This window comes from Colias philodice, chromosome 30 (assembly GCF_061535455.1).
Source record: "Colias philodice isolate Cphi_HAF_F1 chromosome 30, ilColPhil1 Martin Lab GWU primary, whole genome shotgun sequence".
In the NCBI taxonomy this organism is placed as follows: Eukaryota; Metazoa; Arthropoda; class Insecta; order Lepidoptera; family Pieridae; genus Colias; species Colias philodice.
The window spans coordinates 4,303,213-4,324,256 of NC_143115.1; the positions used below are offsets into that span (position 1 = coordinate 4,303,213).

At 31.3% G+C, this 21,044-nt stretch overlaps 1 protein-coding gene across 1 annotated transcript in view; it reads right to left on the minus strand.

Moving 5' to 3' along the window:
• LOC149475500 (multidrug resistance protein homolog 49-like) overlaps nt 1-20,842 on the minus strand; it is a 44,589-nt gene extending 23,747 nt beyond the window's left edge. Inside the window, exon 1 of the mRNA XM_089713328.1 lies at nt 20,655-20,842. Within this exon, the coding sequence (XP_089569454.1) occupies nt 20,655-20,750 (96 nt within the window). The 5' untranslated portion in view covers nt 20,751-20,842. The remainder of the gene's footprint in view (nt 1-20,654) is intronic.
• Nucleotides 20,843-21,044: the final 202 nt, after the last annotated feature.

Here is a 21,044-nt window from a genome sequence, read left to right on the forward strand (position 1 = left end):
TGTTTCTATAAATAAATGTTCGATTTATCTTATTGGGGTAGCGCATGTTAAAACATTAATTAATGAATATTTAAAACTATTTTACTTGCTTGTATAATTAATTCGTAAGTTTTTACGAATCACATATTAACTAAAGTAAAACCTTCGGAGCTTCAAAATAAGTATATCACCAGACGGGAAAAAGCTTTACAATAAAAAAGAATCATCAGAATCGTCTAAGCGAAATTTATGAGATTAACAAACTTATAAATATTAAATACAGACGAATTATGAACCACTTTTTTTAAGTCGGTTAAAAACGTCCGATCTTTTCTGGATAAAATTAGGCAATTGGACATTTTCTATTATAATTTTTTAGCATGTTTATAAACTAGATACTCAATTATATAATACGGGTTTTTTGATATTTAATTTGTTTGTTTAATATTATCACTTTTACATAAAAATGCTCAAATGTTATTCGGATAGTCTATATATTTAAGCGAATGGTAATAATGAATTATGTAAAAGTCTATATATCTGTCTGGTATGCTATAAGTAATTTATACGAATTATAATAGTGAACCTATGTAAAAGCGTGTATCTATACTAATATTATAAAGAGGAAAAGTTTGTATGTATGTATAATGTAATATGTATGTATGTATGGTTTTCACGCATAAACTACTGGACCGATTTTGATGAAATTTGGTACAGATAATCTTTAGACCCTGAGAAAGAACATAGGCTACCTTTTATTGCGAAATATGTACCACGGGCGAAGCCGGGGCGGACCGCTAGTTTATAATATGTATGTTGGCTTTCATAGCTAACTACAGTATCGATTTTAAATGAAAGGATAGGGTGAAAATTAAAATACTTTGTCCTAAAATTATTTTTGTATAAATCTCGCATTTTTTTTATTATTAGGTAATATCGTAAATTAATATATGTACTATATTTTACAATATTATATATATACGTTGTTTTTAAGGTGTAAAAATATGTTAATTAATTTTAAATATTCCTAAATAAATGACGTCATGGTAATCCTAAGGTATGAACGGGTAAGATTTTCTGGGAACCGGGGAACTTTTTGAGATCGGTTAAAATATATGTTTATGACATGCGAAACGGCTTGGTATATTTCGATGCGATTTCAAATGTTTAGTAGCGTTAGCAAGTGTTTCGTATCAGTTATAGTAATGTTATATACTGTGGTTATATAATAATTACATAAAACATATGTATATAATTATAATGGTTGCAAATTATTGACGTACAAACATAAAAATGTCTGTTTTCAGGTGTTTAAATAAATACAATATTAAACATACATAGGTGATAAGCGTATGCAATATATAAACAATATTATTGCATTATACATTTGTTGCGTCACTGGCCCTGAATACGTTCAAAGGTTATCTTAAAAATATAATAAAAGCTCATTAAATTAATCTATATTTTAATAAATTAATATATAAAACTCAAAGGTGACTGATATAGTGATCTATCAACGCACAGCCCAAACCACTGGACGTATCGGGCTGAAATTTGGCATGCAGGTAGATGTTAGGACGTAGGCATCCGCTAAGAAAGGATTTCCCGAAATTCTTGCGGGAACGGGTAAAAACGAGGATGCACGTACAAAGTCGTGGGCGGAAGCTAGTATACTATATTTTACAATATAATATATATGTTATAGTATTATAAGTTGTTTTTAAGGGCTTGGTCTAGTAGTGCAAACAAATGCATCCTGTCATCCTATATGTAAATAATACAAATGTACTAAGGGAAAGTTGCTCCACTTAATTTTTAAAAATTAAATCATTCGTTTAATTTAATATTCGTAATAAGTACCAAAAATGACAATTTGAAACAATTTTCGTGAAAATTACACCGGGTGATTTTTTTTTATCAGTACACAAAATTTGCGAATACTTTCTATTGATATCTTCAACTTCATGTTTATATAACTGATCAACTTTTACAAAGAAATTTGGACGAAATATAAAAAAAAATAAGCTTTCCATACAAAATGCATAACTCTATACATTTTTTTCGACCTAAGTTTCTTAGTGAAAGTTGTTCAGTTTAACTAATAAAACGGATAAACAAATTTTGTATATAATAAAAAAATGTAATGTTTGTGTTAAAAAATTATAAAATAGAAAAATACGCAAATGAAAACAAAAGATATTTATTTCTGACTAGCTTCCGCCCGCGACTCCGTCCGCGCGGATGTCAGTCTTCGCGTCTTCTACAGATTTATTATATTATGTATAATATATAGATTTATAATTTTATATTGATAAACCTAATAAATCTTTTGCTAGCATTCTGATGCTTTATCGGTTGCACTGGATTTATCTCTTTTTTTTCAATCGCTTGAATGATATAGGATGGGTCCTTGATGGGCATCGAATGCTGAAGTCTCGAATCAATCAATTCTGACAGTAGGCAATTTATGTAAAATCTTGATAATGGTCCATCATTTTATTTTGCCTAAACGTTACATACTTTTTTATATATTCTATTTTTAACGAATGATTCACTCCAGTCCAAACAGCAAATAAGCAGACTTCTGCTTCTGCAACGTTTAGTTGTCCCTGAATTTGGAAAAAATAGTCATGACTCATGATTCTTAAAAGTGTTATTTTTTGCATTGTATTTCAAATATTAAATTTTTTTAACCGCATCTTCCGCATTCATGTCTTTTGCCGGAATTAGACATTTAACTTCTACTAGTCCCATTTTCCCTTTTTGATATGGGAGTGTATAAAGTAAATTTTTTAGATATTTCTCGTTATACTTTTAAAAAGTTATTATTGTCATTTTGCTCATTAGGTAAAGTAATTTCGATATCAGTTTTAAGTTTTTTGATACCTGCAATAATAACGTCATAATCGCCTGCACATACTTATCGATTACACCCTGTATACAATTCACCATCCACATTCATAATGTTTTCCTGTCCTCCTCTCCTTTACGCTGTTCACCGATACATTTTACCACTGAAGGATGTTTCATTGTGATCAGCAAATTTTCACCACTGTTGTCGATTATTTGTTTTTCATTTTTAATCAGCAATTGGGAATCATCAGTTTTGTTTTTTGCAGATTGGTGATGTACCCTAACAATACGTCGAAAAGGGAAAGCATCAACGAATTATCGTTTTCGTCCTCTTTTTTTATTCTTCGCGTCTCTGTTACTTCTGTTTGTTTAGTTCTCAACACCCACTGAATTTTCTATGTTATTGTGATCTTCCATTACATCTGAGTTTTGATGATGTGATGATAATCCATTCGTTTTAATATTGGTACTTAGAGTTGGTAGACTAAACTAGAAATGGCGGACTAAATTTGTCAGCGCGTCTGTAAGATCAGAATATAAAACCAACATCCTGTATTTAAGTTACAAAATTAATAATCAAACAACATGCCGCTACGTTGAAAATGACTAGAAGAAAAAATTAAAACACCTCGGATCAATTTTGGAGTAAACAAATCATTTTCCCCGTATGGGGATTTCCCCGGATGAACTTGGGAAGTTCAAGTTCTCAATACAAGTTTATATTATATTTCGTATTTCTCAAACGAAAAATAAACATTTTTGGAACTTCAAAAAAATTATATTATAAGAAAATTTATGAGCTTACTTTAGTTTTAAAGAAATATACATCCCTTTACTGACACCCCGTAAAATAAAGAAATTGTTGCCAATCACCTTTGCAATCTATTTGGTTTCATTAACTTTATGTTCGAAGATAATTTTTTTTCTAGTAGTTACACGCGTATTTTTTTCGTTTATTTTCCATATCGAAATCAAATGTTTAAAAATACGAATATTTGCACAAAACTAAGATAAAAATAATCAATTAACAAAAATATTAAATTTAATGAAGTAGAGCAACTTTCACTTCGGTATGAAGGAAAATCGAGCGTAGAGCACACGTCAGAACGCTCCGGCCCAAGGAGCGCGACTAAAGAAATTCGCTAGGATTTTTCCTAATTATTTTAAATATTTTTTTAATATTTAAAGAATTATCAAAATTCAAAAAAAATTTTTTTTAAAGGATTAATACTCATTGGTCTTCAACCAACTCGAATAAATTAATGGAAAAAATAACTTTTAGCAGTATTTATCAATAGATTTTGTAAGGCAAAAAATGGGAAATTTAATGAATTTATAACGTTCTAATTAAGAAAATCATAAGTTTTTCGGCAATTGTATTCAGCAGTTTTTAATAACGACTATATAAGGATAATAATGCGCTGATCAGATTGTATAAATTGTAATCGGTTGCAACGTAGTGAGTGCACAAACTTAGCTCGAAATGTCTTTGGGGGAAAGAGACTTATCTTGAAGGCCTGATTAAGGTAACATAAAGTAACTTTATAAATGTGAAAAAATTCACGCGCATTGCGTATATAACACTAATTGATAAACAAGAAAAAAAAATTCAGTTTATCATTTCATTAGCCGGGAAAAAATTGTCAAATAACTTGTTGAAAACGCAATTTTGCTAGACTGCAGCCTTAAGGTGTAAAAATATGTTCATTAATAATTTTAAATATTCCTAAATAAATGACGTCATGGTAACCCTAAGGTATGAACTGGTAAGATTTTCTGGGAACCGGGGAACTTTTTGAGATCGGTTAAAATATATGTTTATGACATGCGAAACGGCTTGGTATATTCCGATGCGATTTCAAATGTTTAGTAGCGTGAGCAAGTGTTTCGTATTAGTTAAGTATAGTTATATAATAATTACCAACTCAATTTTCGAAAAGGAACTAAAGCAACACCAAAAAAGAACTAGTTTATGTATTTTCAGTCAAAAAGGGCGCTAATCGTTAAAAAAATCCTTTAGGAAGAACGAAATCGTTGTTTTATTTAGTATTACGTTCTTAAAAAGCACTAGATTGGGCACTAGTCACTGAAATTGAATTTTAAGCACTAATACATGAAAAAACCACTAGATCTAGTGCCGAAAGCACTAAGTTGGCAACACTGATAATTACATAAAATATAGTAGGTACCTCAATGATATTATATATAGAAATAAAATGTCATTGAGGTACCTACCTATATTATAATGGTTGCAAATTATTGACGTAGAAACATAAAAATGTCTGTTTTCAGGTGTTTAAATAAATACAATATTAAACATACTTATCTATTAGTATACATATAAACAATATTATTACATTATACATTTGTTGCGTCACTGGCCCTGATTACGTTCACGGTTCAAGTTTAAGGTTATCTTAAAAATATAATAAAAGCTCGTTAAACACAGAGATATTTTTTTTATGTCAATAGTCACTATCACTAGGTACATAGTATATAAAACAAAGTCGCTTTCTATGTCCCTATGTATGCTTAAATCTTTAAAACTACGCAACGGATTTTGATGCGGTTTTTTAATAGAAAAAGTGATTCTCGAGGAAAGGTTTAGCATATAATTAATTAGGTTTTAGAAAAAGCTAGTACATATAAAATAACTAGTTAACCCACGCAACTTTGTCTACTCTTATAAAGAATATTTTTCCCGCTTTTGCAATATTTTTCGTTACTGCTCTACTTTACGATTCTCTACCAAAAGGTAGAGAATCGTAAGACTAAAAAGTCTAATCGTGGTGTTTTATGATATATCGACTATCAAACACAAAAAAAAAACAATTTAAACTATTTGTTCCTTCAATTAAACCTCTTCTGCTTTACTTGAAGTAGTTTTTATGTTATAGATATAGATAGTAAAAACTAATCTATACTAATATTATAAAGCTAAAGAGTTTGTTTGTTTGAACGCTCTAATCTCAGGAACTACTGGTCCGATTTGAAAAATTCTTTCGGTGTTAGATAGCCGATTTATCGAGGAAGGCTATAGGCTATATATAATCTCGCTAAGAGCAATGCGGGTGAAACGCGGGGCGCAGGTAGTAGTATATAATTATAGATTTACTTTGCTTACTTATAACCAAGAGAAAGTATTGACGCAAATCATTTGAAACTTTAGATAGTCTGAGCTGATTTAATGGCAGGGAATTCCAAACAGAAATATCGTTGGCTTTCCCAGTAGATGAAACTTTGTGAAACTTTTTATTTAAAAGCGAGTGAATCCGAGTTTTTCAACTAGTATCTATAGTAATCTATACTTATAGTATTATAAAGTTGAAGAGTATGTTTGGTTGGTTGAATGCGCTAATCCCAGGGACTACTGGTCCGATTTGAAAAATTCTTTCGGTGTTAGATAGCCCATTCATCGAGGAAGGCTATAGGCTATATTATATCATCAAGAGGAGCGGAGCCACGCGGGTGAAACCGCGGAGCGCAGCTAGGGATATTATACAGGGTGTCCCACCGTTGGTATGCCAATATAAACTTAATATAAAATTCCAGACGCATTTTTTTAAAATAGATGATTTCTTAAAACTCTATGTGTACACCCATAACAAGCAACAACCTGCCCAACTTTGCCACCAGCACGTGAGCTATCGTTTAAGATTATGTTTAAAATACTCATATTAGAGAAGCGGTATATGCCGGCTGCGCGACGTTAGATAAGAAAACATGGATTTTCAGGAAAATTTTAGAAAAAAAATTTTTGACGTAATTTTATTGTTTAAGTATTTTTTACGTTATCAGTGCATGCAAAACTACAAGTCCCTTCGCGCTTAGTACACCGATAGTGAGGCACCCTGTATACACGAAAAACTACTGAACTATTTCAAAATTTATTTCATAAGTAGATAATTATTAGTGTTATTACTTGTAGGTTGTGTACACAATTTATTATTTGTTATTTAAACAGGTTTGATTAGGTTGAGCTGTAACTAATTTGATATCTTTTACAAGACGTTGAATTAATTGTTTAAAAAATAATGGATAAACAATTTTTTTTTGTATTAGATTAAGAACTGGTTTTCCCCGCTGATAATATTCCTGATAGCCTGTTTAACCCTTTTTTACGTATTTTCATTCACAATTTCAATATCGTTTTAATTTATATTTAAATTATTTGTAATTTAACACGACTTCGCCACGACAGTGTTTTAAACCTATTTATTTAAAATAATCCCTTTTAATATTGATTAACTACATGATTACTTCATGAATTTTAATTCATGTATTTGTTACGTCTTAACTCTTATCGTACTATCATTCAAATTAAAATTCAAGAACTTTTTTACTCCTTTTGTATAAGTATACATGGAAATTATTTACCACCGGTTCGGAAAGCAGTTTCTACAGAGAAGAGCTGGCAAGACAATAATTGTTATGTAGTAGGTAGTATTTGTCGTAGTTATCTTTGGTTATGTAGTTAGCATGTTCAATTATATTATTACTAGTGGTCCGCCCCGGCTTCGCCCGTGGTACCTACATGTTTAAACTATCCTATCTCTCAAGTTGGATCGAACTGCACATGGTGTGCGAATTTTATTATAATCGGTTAAGTGGTATAGGAGTCCATTGAGGACAAACATTGTGACACGAGATTTATACAGGGTGTCCCGCTTTCGGTATACTAAGCGCGAAGGGACTTGTAGTTTTGCATACACTGATCACATAAAAAATACTTAAATAACAAAATTACGCGAAAAATTTTTTGCTAAATTTTTCCTTAAAATCCATGTATTCGTCTCTAGCTTCGCGCAGCCGGCATATACCGCTTCGCTAATGTGAGTATTTTGTCTATGAAAACATAATCTTAAACGATAGCTCACATGCGGGTGGCAAAGTTGGGCGGTTTGCTTGTTGGGGGTGTACACATGGAATTTTAAGAATTCCTCTATTTAAAAAAAAATGCGTCTGGAATTTTATAATTATTTTTTACGTACTCAGCGTATGCAAAACTACAAGTCCCTTTGCGCTTAGTATACCGAAAGTGGGACACCCTGTATATATGTTCAATTATATTATTACATGTAGTGCATAATGCATAGGCATGCTAGAACTCTTTGATATTATACATACATTCTGGGAGTCGAAAATTTAAGCATCTCGATCTGAATTTTGCATCTCGATCTGTGTATGGTAACTATGTGTAGCCGAGCGGTACGGGGACACCACATTCTGATATGCTAAGACATAAGAGCCAACAAACGAGTGAGAATTCAAAATTAGGTTTTCCTATTATCTATTGCTGTCGCGCTATGCCTCAAGCCTCCCTCGTAGAGCGCGACAGGGACTACTGCAGCTCGGGCCGAAAATACATAGGAAAATTACGCGAATTCGACGTTCCGTAGTCCCCTATTTCCTCCTCCAATACTGAACCGATTTAATTACTTTTTTTCATAAATTAGTAGAGAAAAGTATAGGCTATATTCTTAAGTTTTGCTTTTTTTATATAATGTTTAAAAATTAGTTTTATGGAAGACGGAACATAACGGAAAATCTGTCCTATTTCGTACGTTTTGAAAGATTCATATCTTTTTTAATGACAAAAAAGAAAACGTAGGAACATGGCTAAAGTTACCATAGATTAATCATAGATTAATAGTAAAAAATATATTGCTCTAGTGGCACAATCCAGGGAGGAAACAGGGGACTACGTTTGTATGGAAAAACGACTCTTTTGTTTGCTCATAAATAAATATGATTCACATACCTAATTATAATAAGCACATACGAACAACACATATTTTGAGATTTCCCGCCAATAAAAATTTCCGCATAATATAGAGTTATTATTTCTTTGTCGTTTCGTTAAATACAGTTTAAATACGTACATAAGTATTTTTGTTTTACTTTAAGCGCGTCACACACGGTGAAGATACTTACTATAATATTTTATCTTAAGATACTGTAATATTTTATATTACAGTATCTTAAGGTATCCGGTATCAGCGTTCTGACCATCATTTTTCTTTTTGTCATTGCGTACTAAGACCCCTGTAGAACCGCCATCCTGTTACAAATGACCCACAAAATTGAAAGGGATAAAAAAACATACAGGTGTCATTCAACGTCATATTTTCTTGTTATCTCCAGTGTATTAGATATACTTAAGCTTCTTGGTGATAACTGAAACTCGCTATATCAAAATTAAAAAAAAATTGAGGCTATTTGCCACCAAAAGGCCGCCAAATTTTTTTTTTTTACGTTGCCAGTGCGTTGTTAAAGTTTTTTTTTAATAAGTATTAAGTTACGATAATAATATAACTACTTAGGTAATATATTACCGAATAGTTAATTATAATTAAAGTTTTCACTAAATTGTTGTACGCTACTGTTTATTATTTTATTAATAATTACTTGTTTTTATTTTAATATAACATTTATTGAATAATTTTGAATTAGTCACGGATATAATTCCTGTATTTATGCGTAATTAGTAATTAGTAATTACCGTTACTGTGACGAAAGTAGATAAAAAATTATGCGTTATAATATTGTTTTTACTTTTTTATTATGATTTTTTGAAGTATATCTCTACGGTTATTGTTAGACTTTAGTTTGATTAATTAAAACTATGTATAATAATAATTCATTTCATTCATTCATTCATTTATACTTATAATAGGTTTTTTGTTACAAGTTTCATTTTAATTAAGTGTTTATAGTTTATACTTACGAAAGAAGTGGCTTTCTCACTTTTTTGACGTATTGGTAGTTAGTATAAAATCACTAAGTACGTATAGTATAAAACAAAGTCGCTGTCTCTGTCCTATGCCCCTTTGTATGCTCAAATTTTTAAAACTACGCAACGGACTTTGATGCGGTTTTTTTTAATAGATAGTGTGATTCAAGAAGTAGGTTTTAGCATATAATTTATTAGGATTTAGACAAAGCGGGCGAAGCCGCGGGTGGTAAGCTAGTAAAATATAAAAACAAATAATCTCTATATATGATTTCTCGACGATTCTTAACAATATATATTGACAAAAAGGTAATAAAGAAGATGAATAGAATTCCATACATCTTAGATTGACATAATTTTATTGTTATAAATATTTATTATCTGTAACCGCAGCGATATTGGATTTTCTATGGATTTTCTATACTAATATTATAAAAAAGTCTTATATTTTTGTACGTTTCTATAAACGGTATTTTTGTACATCGAGACAAGCAAGTTTCTATGTCTATATGTATCTTCTTTATATCCCTACAGCCTATATCTTAATATGTATCTATATATAAATCTCGTGTCACAATGTTTGTCCTCAATGGACTCCTAAACCACTTAACCGATTATAATAAAATTCGCACACCACGTGCAGTTCGATCCAACTTGAGAGATAGGATAGTTTAAAGCACAAAGCGGGCGAAGCCGCGGGCGGAAAGCTAGTTACCTTATATTACTAAAGAATAATGTACCTAGCTTTCCATTGGTGAAAACTTTTAAAATCTATTTAACAGTTCTCTGAAACGAGCAAAAGAAAATCTTTTTTTACAATACATAAAATATCTAAACAATATAATATGCAATTGTATTAAATTATTTAAAACTGAGTTAGTTTGATAAAAATACTCATAAGCATTGTAATTCTTCTTCAATTATATTTATTTGAAAACAAATATGTACATAAGACATTATTCTTCATTATAAATTATAGAAGGTTATTCTTATAAGATAATTTTCAATACCATGGGAACCTGTCATTATTTTTTAAGTTAATTGTTTTCAGATATCAACTTCCGTGCGTCTGTATTTGCGAACCTCGAAAACTAATTGTGTATGAATTTTTTAAAGTATTGCATATAATATACTAGTTTACCGCCTCCTTGGTACAGTGGTTGACGCGTGAGCGTAGAACAGAGGGGTCGGGTTCGATTCCCGGTGGAGACGAAGAAAAAAAAATGTCTCAGTCTGGCAGGACACAGAAGGCTGATCACCTACTTGTCCCTATAGAAAATAGATCAGTGAAACTGATATATTATGCATAATGCATCTGTCCCTTACCCCACTTGGGGACATGGGACTTCACTTCACTACATAATATAAAACAAAATCGCTTTCTCTGTCCCTATGTCCCTTTGTATGCTTAAATCTTTAAAACTACGCAAGGGATTTTGATACGTTTTTTTTAATAGATAGAGTGATTCAAGAGGAAGGTTTTAGTATATAATTTATTGGATTTTAGACAAAGCGGGCGAAGCCGCGGGCGGTAAGCTAGTTTTATATCTTTTATATATAAAATTCTCGTGTCACAATGTTAGTCTGCATACTCCTCCGAAACGGGTGGACCGATTCTCATGAAATTTTCTGTGCATATCGGGTAAGTCTGAGAATCGGCCAACATCTATTTTTCATATGTACCACGGGCGAAGCCGGGGCGGACCGCTAGTACTAGTTCGCGGGCTGCGAACTATTTCATAATGTATACTATACAATTAATAATGTAAGGAGGAAAAAAGTAATTTCTCGTGTTTTCCTGTGGGATTCCCAGTACGATGTGATTCTGAGATTCATAAACATATGTGATTATAGCTGTAGGGTTGCCACATTTATCTTGATTTTAATTTATTTAAATTATAATAGTATCTATTACCTATATAAATAATATATAAAGTAGAAATTGATATTTTGGTTTTATGGCATTCAAATGCTTTATAAATATAAATTTATAAAGAATAGAAAAAATTCGATCCCGCCTCGTGATAGAATTTTTTCTAAAATTATAAAGAAGAGTATGAAATTATTGCATTTGAAAGGGCAAATTAATGAAAATAACTTTACTATTTCAATATTATATGAAATGTTGTCCGTCTGTCTGCCTGTCTCTCTGTCTAGACCCTATCGCAATTAAAACGTACAACCGTATAGGCTGCATTGCAAATTTCGATTATTTTCGACATTCACAAAGGAAAACAAAATCTACACTACTGCAGGGTACCTACTTCCCGTGAACACAGATTCTTGAAATTTGGTAAAAAGCAACCACTTGTATCACAGATATTAAAGAAAAAATTACTAAAAGTAAAATTTAAAGTTACAACATAATTATAAAATAGATTTGTTCGGAGCCCTCGATGCGCGAGTCCGACTCGCACTTGGCCGGTTTATTTATATAAATCTCATTCCCATGTACCTACATATTTTGGCTACGCAGGCGACGCAGCGAGATAAAGCTAGTTTTTCATATATACGTAATACCCTGTCACATATTTAATTGAGATATGACTTGGATATGACAATTGCAATTTTCATACCGTATGACCTTAATTATCAATTGTCATGTCTTATAATAGTAACGAAAAAAGAATCCAATTAGAGATAAAAACTGTGTTGCCATAAATGTAAAATATTGTGTTTTATTACTTTATGCGTCATCATTTTTTTTGTTTGTATGTTTATCTTTATGTTTGTTGTATTTCTATTCGGATTTGGATTTTGGATGCATTTTCTATAAATGTTAATTATTTTTGATTGATTTCGATAGATTTTGAACTAAATAATACATATTATAGTTATTTAAACAGTAATACCTACATCTATATTCTATAGAGTTCAAAAAAGTTTCCGTATAAACAAAGACAGAACTTTTCCTCCTATACCTAATCCATACTAATATTATAAATGCGAAAGTAACTCTGTCTGTCTGTCTATTACTCAATCGCGCCTTAACTACTGAACCAATATGCATGAAATTTGGTATAGAGATATTTTGATACCCGAGAAAGGAAAAGGCTACTTTTTACCCCGGGACATAGGATAGGTTTTATCCCGGAAATCCCACGGGAACGGGAACTATGCGGGTTTTTCTTTGACTGCGCGGGTGAAGCCGCGGGAGGAAAGGTAATAAATGGACGTAAATAAAATAAGTAAATATGTAGTTAGTTAGTTTACCATAGTAGATATGAAGTAACATCATTTCCTAGGATAATAAATACAACATTCTTATGGTCAATTAATTAATTTCTTAGAAACTTTACTATAGTAAACAATTATATAATATTATTGTACAACTTAATTAAATAAATACCTTACCTTACTAAAGCGGAAAGATAGGCTGATACACGCACGTATTTAGAAGATTATTCCTTTATCCTACTCAACTCAAACTCAAACATTTATTTATTCAGTTAGACTTCTTCTAGAAGCACTTTTGAATCGTCATTACATATTAATTTTAACATTTACTACCGATTCGGAAAGCAGTATCTATGGAGAAGAACCGGCAAGAAACTCCTACATATTATTTTCACTAGATTACAATTTATCAAATTACTAGCTTTCCACCCGCGGCATCGCTCGCGCAGTCAAAGAAAAACCCGCATAGTTCCCGTTCCCGTGAGATTTCCGGGATAAAACCTATCCTATGTCCTTTCTCGGGTATCAAAATATCTCTATACCAAATTTCATGCAAATTGGTTCAGTAGTTAAGGCGTGATTGAGTAACAGACAGACAGACAGAGTTACTTTCGCATTTATAATATTAGTATGGATATACTGAAGTCTGAAACCTTGGTATTGAAATGTTCTACCTATAAAAAAAGCTTCGAAGTCTGTGACATAGGTCTGACAGAAAATATACTTTGTTTTATAATATTATGTTATATGTATAAAAATCGAAATCTGACATCTCAAATTCGAATCGAATGCATTGATTACTTGTGAATAAAATTCATCATAAATTAATAAATTCGTTGAGTTTTTTTTAATTATGTAGATACTATATCTATAGAGAAGAACCGGCAAGAAACTCCATAGTTGCTCTACTATTTTCTTCTAGTTTCATTACAAGGTACCATTGCTATAAAAAACCCATAAAGATTTAAAACCAGTATATATCACATATTTTAAGATCTTACTCATACGGACAATTATTTAATTGCCATACGACACATTCAATGAAGTAAAATTATTAGAATCACGAGAGGAAATAACAACAAGCGCGGATCCAGGGGGGGGGTCACGGGGTCATGACCCCCCCCTGGGCTAGGTGATAGGTCCACCACCTAAGTGGACCACCAATTTAATATTAACTTTTTTAAATTAACAAATTAATACCGTTCAATATGATGTTTTTATTGAATTTTGAGACATAAAAGTTATATAGAACAATGAAAATTGAAATCAATTACAAACGGTAACGGAAGAGAATATAACAAAAATTATAGAAAAAGTTTATTAGGGTCGACCTATGGTCGTAATTTAAGGACAAATAACAGGTTTTTTGATTTAAAAAAAAACTATTACCGCGGAATAAAGTGTAATGGTAAAGTTGTATCATTGTATGTAAGTAATTAATTTTTTTTCTACAACTTTTGCTGTTACACTTTTCACACAAAACCTCAAATATCGCAATATCCCAGTTCGTGGATAAGACATAAAATAGCAATTTTTTTAAATGAACAATAGAAAATACAGTCAAATTACAACAAAAAATCGGCCAAGTGCGCGTCGGACTCGCGCACCGAGGACTCCGAGCAAACATATTTTTTCATTATGTTGTATCTTACAATTTTGTTTAAAGGATTTTTTTCTTTATCTGTGCTTGTAAGTGCTTTTAACCAAATTTCAAGACTGTGTTCACGAGAAGTACCTTGTAGGTTTTGATTGATGATTCCCTTGCAAGTAGTTGCGAATTACAGAATATGCGGCTCTAATTGTTTTTTCTTCAGATTGCGTTGACATAGAATTTGAATTAAATAACAGATTTAAGTTATTAATTAGTATAGACCTGAGTTCTGATGTGAATATCAATTAAATACATGTAGACGTTCATGAGTAAAGGGATTATAAGTTTAAAATTATTTAAAAAAATATATTTTTATTTAATTTAATTAAATAATTAGGGTTTTCGCAGTTATTACTACATCTGTGCTATAACACGATACTTTTTACTCAATTTCAAGACTGTGTTTACTGGACAGGGTGCTCCCTGCAGGTATTGATTCCCTTGCTAATGTCGAAATCCTACGGTCTACGGTCCCTTGAATCTTGATGCTGTGAAAAATTCAAACGTTTTAGCCAACGCAATCAAAAGATGCAGCTGTAATTGCTGAAATTTTTCGACACTCCCTAAGAAATCAAAACCTACAGGGTAGCTCCCGAGTACACAGAGTCATGAAATTTAGTACAATCAAACGTCTTATAACGCAGACTAGCTTACCGCCCGCGGCTTCACCCGCTTTCTCTAAAACCTTATAAATTATATACTATTCCTCTATCTTTAAAAAAAACTGCATCAAAATTCGTTGCGTAGTTTTAAAGATTTAATCATACATAGGGACATAGGCGCAGAGACAACGACTTTGTTTACAAATTTCGAAAAGCATGAATTTTTTCTTAGATTATAATATAAAAAAATTTTAACTTACAACCCTGTTACTCATGAACGCTGACATATATTAACTTGATATTCATACCAAAAACTCAAGTCTATAATACCTTTACGCTATAATAAAATCAAACTTCTATGTCAACGAATCAGAAGATACAGCCATAAATGCCGAAAAATTTCACAAATTTCGACATTCGCAAGGGAATCAAAACTCAAAACCTACAGGGTACTTCCCGTAAACTCATCAACGAATCTTGAAATTCGGTACAAAGCAACATCTTATAGAACAGATACAGGAATAATTGCAAAAAATATATATTTTTCAAGTTTGTCTGCCTGTCAAGACCCTTTTTCTCAGGAACGCGTGAAGGTATCAATCTGAAATTCATACCGAATACTCAAATCTACGGTTCCTTATAGCTGTGAAAAAATCAACATATAAGCCAACGCAATCAAAAGATACAGCCGTTTATGCCGTAAATTATCGCAAATTTCGACATTATCACAAGGGTATCAAAATCTATAGGTATTGTACTACTTCCTGTGAACACAGAGTTCTGAAATTTGGTTATAAGAAATGTCAGCACAGATGGAGGAAAAATTGCTAAAACTTGACATCTCTATGTACCATGTTTTAAGCAAATAAATATTATTTTATTTTATTTTTATTTTACATACATTTCATGCTTATCAACATTCGCAAGTGTTGCCAGGAATCAAAACCTACAGGGTCCTTCCCGTGAACACAGAATCTTGATATTTAATCTTTATTTAATAGAAACGTTTACACGTCTTATAGCACAGATAAAATAAAAATCGCAAAAAGCATAAATTTAATATTAAAACATATAAAAATGTTTGTACGGAACTCTTGGTTCGCCAATCCGACTCGCACTTGACCTTTTTTTTTATCTAATAGCTTTTGAAAATTGACCACGTGAGTCTATGTGACCCCCCCCTGGCACTAAAGCTGGATCCGCCCTTGAATAACAATTGTGATAAATCACTTGTTTATCAACTTTGTTTTTATTAAATTTTATTGCATTTATAACACTAATATCTTCAATAAATGCAACATTAGTAGATCCTACTAATATTATAAATGCGAAAGTTTGTGAGGATGGATGTATGTGTATGTATGTTTGTTACTCTTTCACGAAAAAACTACTGAACCGATTACAATGAAATTAAGCACACATATAGAGGGTAACTTGGATTAATATATAGGATAGATTTTATCCCGGAAAGCCCACGGGAACGGGAACTATGCGGGTTTTTCTTTGAAAACGCGAAGCGGCGGGCGGAAAGCTTGCAATACCATAATAATTAACCATGGCTGGTTATTGCGATCATAATATGAATTTGCCAGTCAGTTGAATTCACGGCGTAAACTGACTGAGAATAAGAGGTCATAATATGGCCCCTGGATATATGTACATAACTTCGTCTCCTCCCTTCGTATTATCTTCTTCTTTATATATAAAAATGAATCGCAAAATGTGTTGGTAAGCGCATAACTCGAGAACGGCTGAACCGATTTCGATAATTCTTTTTTTATTATATTCCTTGAAGTATGAGGATGGTTTTTATGTAGAGAAAACGTAAATATTATGTACCACGGGCGAAGCCGGGGCGGACCGCTAGTTTAACATAAAAGTATAGTTATATGTAGTAACTAATATATTTTCACTCCTAGGTAAGCCTGTATAATTTAAACTACATATAATATTAGAAATAATATTTCACAAAAATTTATTGATAAATAGAAAGCGTGGGTTCTTTTTTCTTATCCAGGGCAAAACGCGCGGTTATTTTTTTAATTTGATTTTCATGTTGCCAGCACAGGTTCAAATCTGATCTTTTCGAAGGCGGTTAAAACATAACACTTGTATGATAATCACTACATAGTATAAAACAAAGTCGCTTTCTCTGTCCCTATGTCCCTATGTATGCTTAAATCTTTAAAACTACGCAACGGATTTTGATGCGTTTTTTTTAAATAAATAGATTGATTCAGGAGGAAGGTTTTAGTATATATAATTTATTAGGTTTTAGACAACGCGGGCGTAGCCGCGGGCGGTAAGCTAGTAGATACATATTGCATTTTCCTAATATGGATATAATGATATAATACTAGAGGAAAACCATGTAAAATAAATAACAATGATTCATACATCACAGGCAATTAATTGCTATTTTACACCTTTTTATGAATGATATTATCAACGTTTAAACTTCGTTTAAAAATAATTATACACATAACGGAAAATTATGAATGTATTATTAAAAACAAAAAATCTACGAGAACTTTTCATGACGTAGCGCGCGTCGCGTAGGTATAATTAGGCGCCAAAAAATATTTCATTTTCTTTAAATACATTTACTTAGTAGATATTATTATGACGAATGTGTATGAACGAGCTAATGTCAGGCATGAAAAGGAAAAATTTATAAAAATATTGTTATTTAAGTTTGATAGGAAAATTTTCAAAAAAATGGAAAAATCTCCCGTTCTGGCGAACTTTTATTGTAATAATAATTTCATCAGTTTATAAAGCGGGATTTTTATAACCTAAGTTTTGGTATACATATTTTTTTTCTGTTACGCTTAGTCTCCAACACAGTTAAAAAAAAAAATTAAATTAACCTAAGCCAAAGTCATATCTGCATTTCTTAGGTCTTAGATTATGAAATAAAGTACACGAGTAAAAAACCCGCCAATTTATACATAATAATAATAGAATAGTTTGGGATGATTGCTTCAATCTTGAAACAGCATTAAAAAAAACGCAAGGAAACGAGACCTGTTTTTTGACATTATGATCGCAATTTTATAAAATCTGTTAGAAACAATTTGACTTGGTTCTTTTATCATTTTAATTTGTAGATTATTATAATAGCTGTGCCTTGCGGTTTCACACGTGGACAAAAATAGTCTATCTACATATTTTAATTTCATCCAAATCGGTCTTATGGTTTAGCCGTGAAAGCGAAACAGACATACAGACACTCGTAATATTCGTATGAAATAGCTATTTAGCTATATTTGTAGGAAAAAAGTATCTGTTATTTTTAAATTGCAAAAATATTTTATGATCACAGGAAAATAACAATATCAACAAAGACGTGTAACTAGTTATCAGATGTTTGTTTCATCGTTCAAGTTTTATTTTTTATTTGTTTATTTAGCTTTAGCTTTGATTTTATAAACAGAAAATATGTATTTTAAATATAGCTATATACATAAGCACGTGGGTTAACACTTAACTGTAGTACTCTATTCCTAACAAATATAAAAATACCCCGGGTAAAAATATTTCTTATTTTTTTAAGTTCTTTTTTTCATAAAAACCTTGTCCTTACAATAAAGTACACACAGTTGCCTGGCAGTGATAAGGCCGCCCTTTGTGCTTTTTTCATCTTATTTTTGTATCCTTTATGTATATTTTGTTTCTTGCACAATAAAGTGTTAAATAAATAAATAAATAAATACATATAAAATAAATATTTATCCTATTTGTTGAAGTCGTTTTGAAGTTATGCGCGGAGAAAAATTTCGGTGAAGCATTTTTATTTATATAGATTCAGACTGAACAATTAACATAATATTATAATGATATAAAAAACAATTACATATTTTAATTGAGTTGAATTAAATAATGCAATGCGTTAAGTGTTTTGTTAAAATATTGATATTTTATAATGTTTGTTGCTTTTGAAGTGTTTAAAAAATCATAATAGAATATTTTTCCCCTTAGCACGATGATAATGTAAACACTTCATATTTTAAAAATTCCACTAACAATTAATTTTTGAAGTGAAAACTTCTTTAGCGGCGTTGGGTATAAAATCTTAAACTCGCGTCAGGACACGTGGCCTGATCGAAAAAGCGTAAGACGGATTTTTTTTAGCCCTTATATGCGGATACCATTCCAAAATATCAAACATGCTGAACGTTAATAATCAAGTTTTCACTTCTGCCGGCACTCCCGGAGTGCAACCCGTCTTTTTTTAATAGTAATATGTACCTATATAAAAATGCCTTTTTTTAAATAAATAGGGTCATTTCGCCTATTCGTGTCCACTTAGTGCAGTTGGAAAGTTTGAAGGAGAAATTAAAAATGTTCCAGTACAAATTTCAACGCAAAATTTATGTAACGTGTTCATTACATAGTCTATTTTAAAATTTACTTTCAATTGTGTTCGAAATATCATGTGGTTTTTATTTATCTAGAAAAACAGCAGAATTACGCGTTTTACCTAGTTCGCGTCCAAAAATACCACTTTGCGTCCACCCGTGGACCACTTTGCGTCCACCAGCTTAGAAAAGGAATTAAGATTGTATCTAGGGTGATATTTAATAAAATATTTAATAATAATAATTAGATTTTAACAAATAATTTATTTAAGAATATAGTTATTTAATAAAAACCGGCCAAATGCGTGTCGGACTCGTTCACCGAGGGTTCCGTATTTACCTGTTTTTTTTTTTTCATATGTTATAACTTTCTCCAATGTTTCCCTTATTTGTGCTATAAGACGTTTCTTCGACGATTACTTACCCTATTTTTAGTTTCTAATGAATTAAATTTCTTTTTTGTTTATATTATTTTCTTAACCACAGACTTATTGACTCTCATTCTCAAAGAGACTCTCATTCTTAGAAACTCATTTTAAAATGAAAAAAAAGCATACAAAATTTGCTAATTTCAATAAAAATTTAAATAATAAACTTGTAGTCTTAGTCAAAAATTTACAATCTATTTTAAATTACATATTTTTACAAACGATTCATTGCTACGTAATGAAAAACAATGTGGACGCAATGTGTTCTATTGTTATGCCCTATAGGTATAGTTTGCGTCCACCGTGGACGCAAAATGGAAGTTTTACAAATTCGGTGTAGTAATAATTCGCATCCACCTTATTTTAGCTGTTAATTGTAAAAGAAAAAAGCTGATTCATAATCCATTCTATTCCATTTTTTGTTAGCAAAGTATTGACATACTCAAATACAAATAAGATACGAACCGTCAAACGCGACGCTGCGCACTATTTTTTTTTTTCATAATCCCGCGCGTTTTCGCTCTTTCGTTGAATAGCCAAAATTATTATTTTTTTTTTAACAGGATAGGCTGTGCGCAGGCAATTTTTGTATTTGTGTGCATGTCTCTGATACGTTGAGGTATAATCGGAAATTTTTCTTATTACAATTTTTCTTAAAAGTATACAATGTTTTCGTGAATTTTATAAGAGATTTTATAGACGCGAATAGGCACTAGGACGCGAATAGGCGAAATGACCCTACATGGATATTTTTTCATTTTGATTAATTTTACAGCGACAACTACGATATTACATACAAAATTAAATTTAAATTACAATTTATCAATAGTTACGTAGAATACTTGAAAAAAATAAAAAAATATTACATACCAAATCAAGAAATCCAATATTATCATCATCCTTTTTAACACCCATATCATAAGCTTGACCTTTGTGATCCACAAATCTTTTGCTTTGACCTTTCATTATTATTAAAAAAAAAAAATAAAACTGTCACAAAATTTTCGCGCGCGAAACTGTCATCGACGCGGGCTTTTTGCTCGCGCGCTTGCGCTGTACTGCCCACAGACTGGAGACCTAACAGTAAAAACTAAAAACTTGTATTTCCTGAGGTTAAATAAACTTTATACACAATAAAGGGAAACCCCTTGGGTGCGTAATTTCTTGTAAATGTAAATTTTTGGCGTCTCTAGTTTATTGTAACTACGTTCCCTATATATTTTGCGACGCGGGCGGAATTTTAAAGTCTGTGACCGGTTT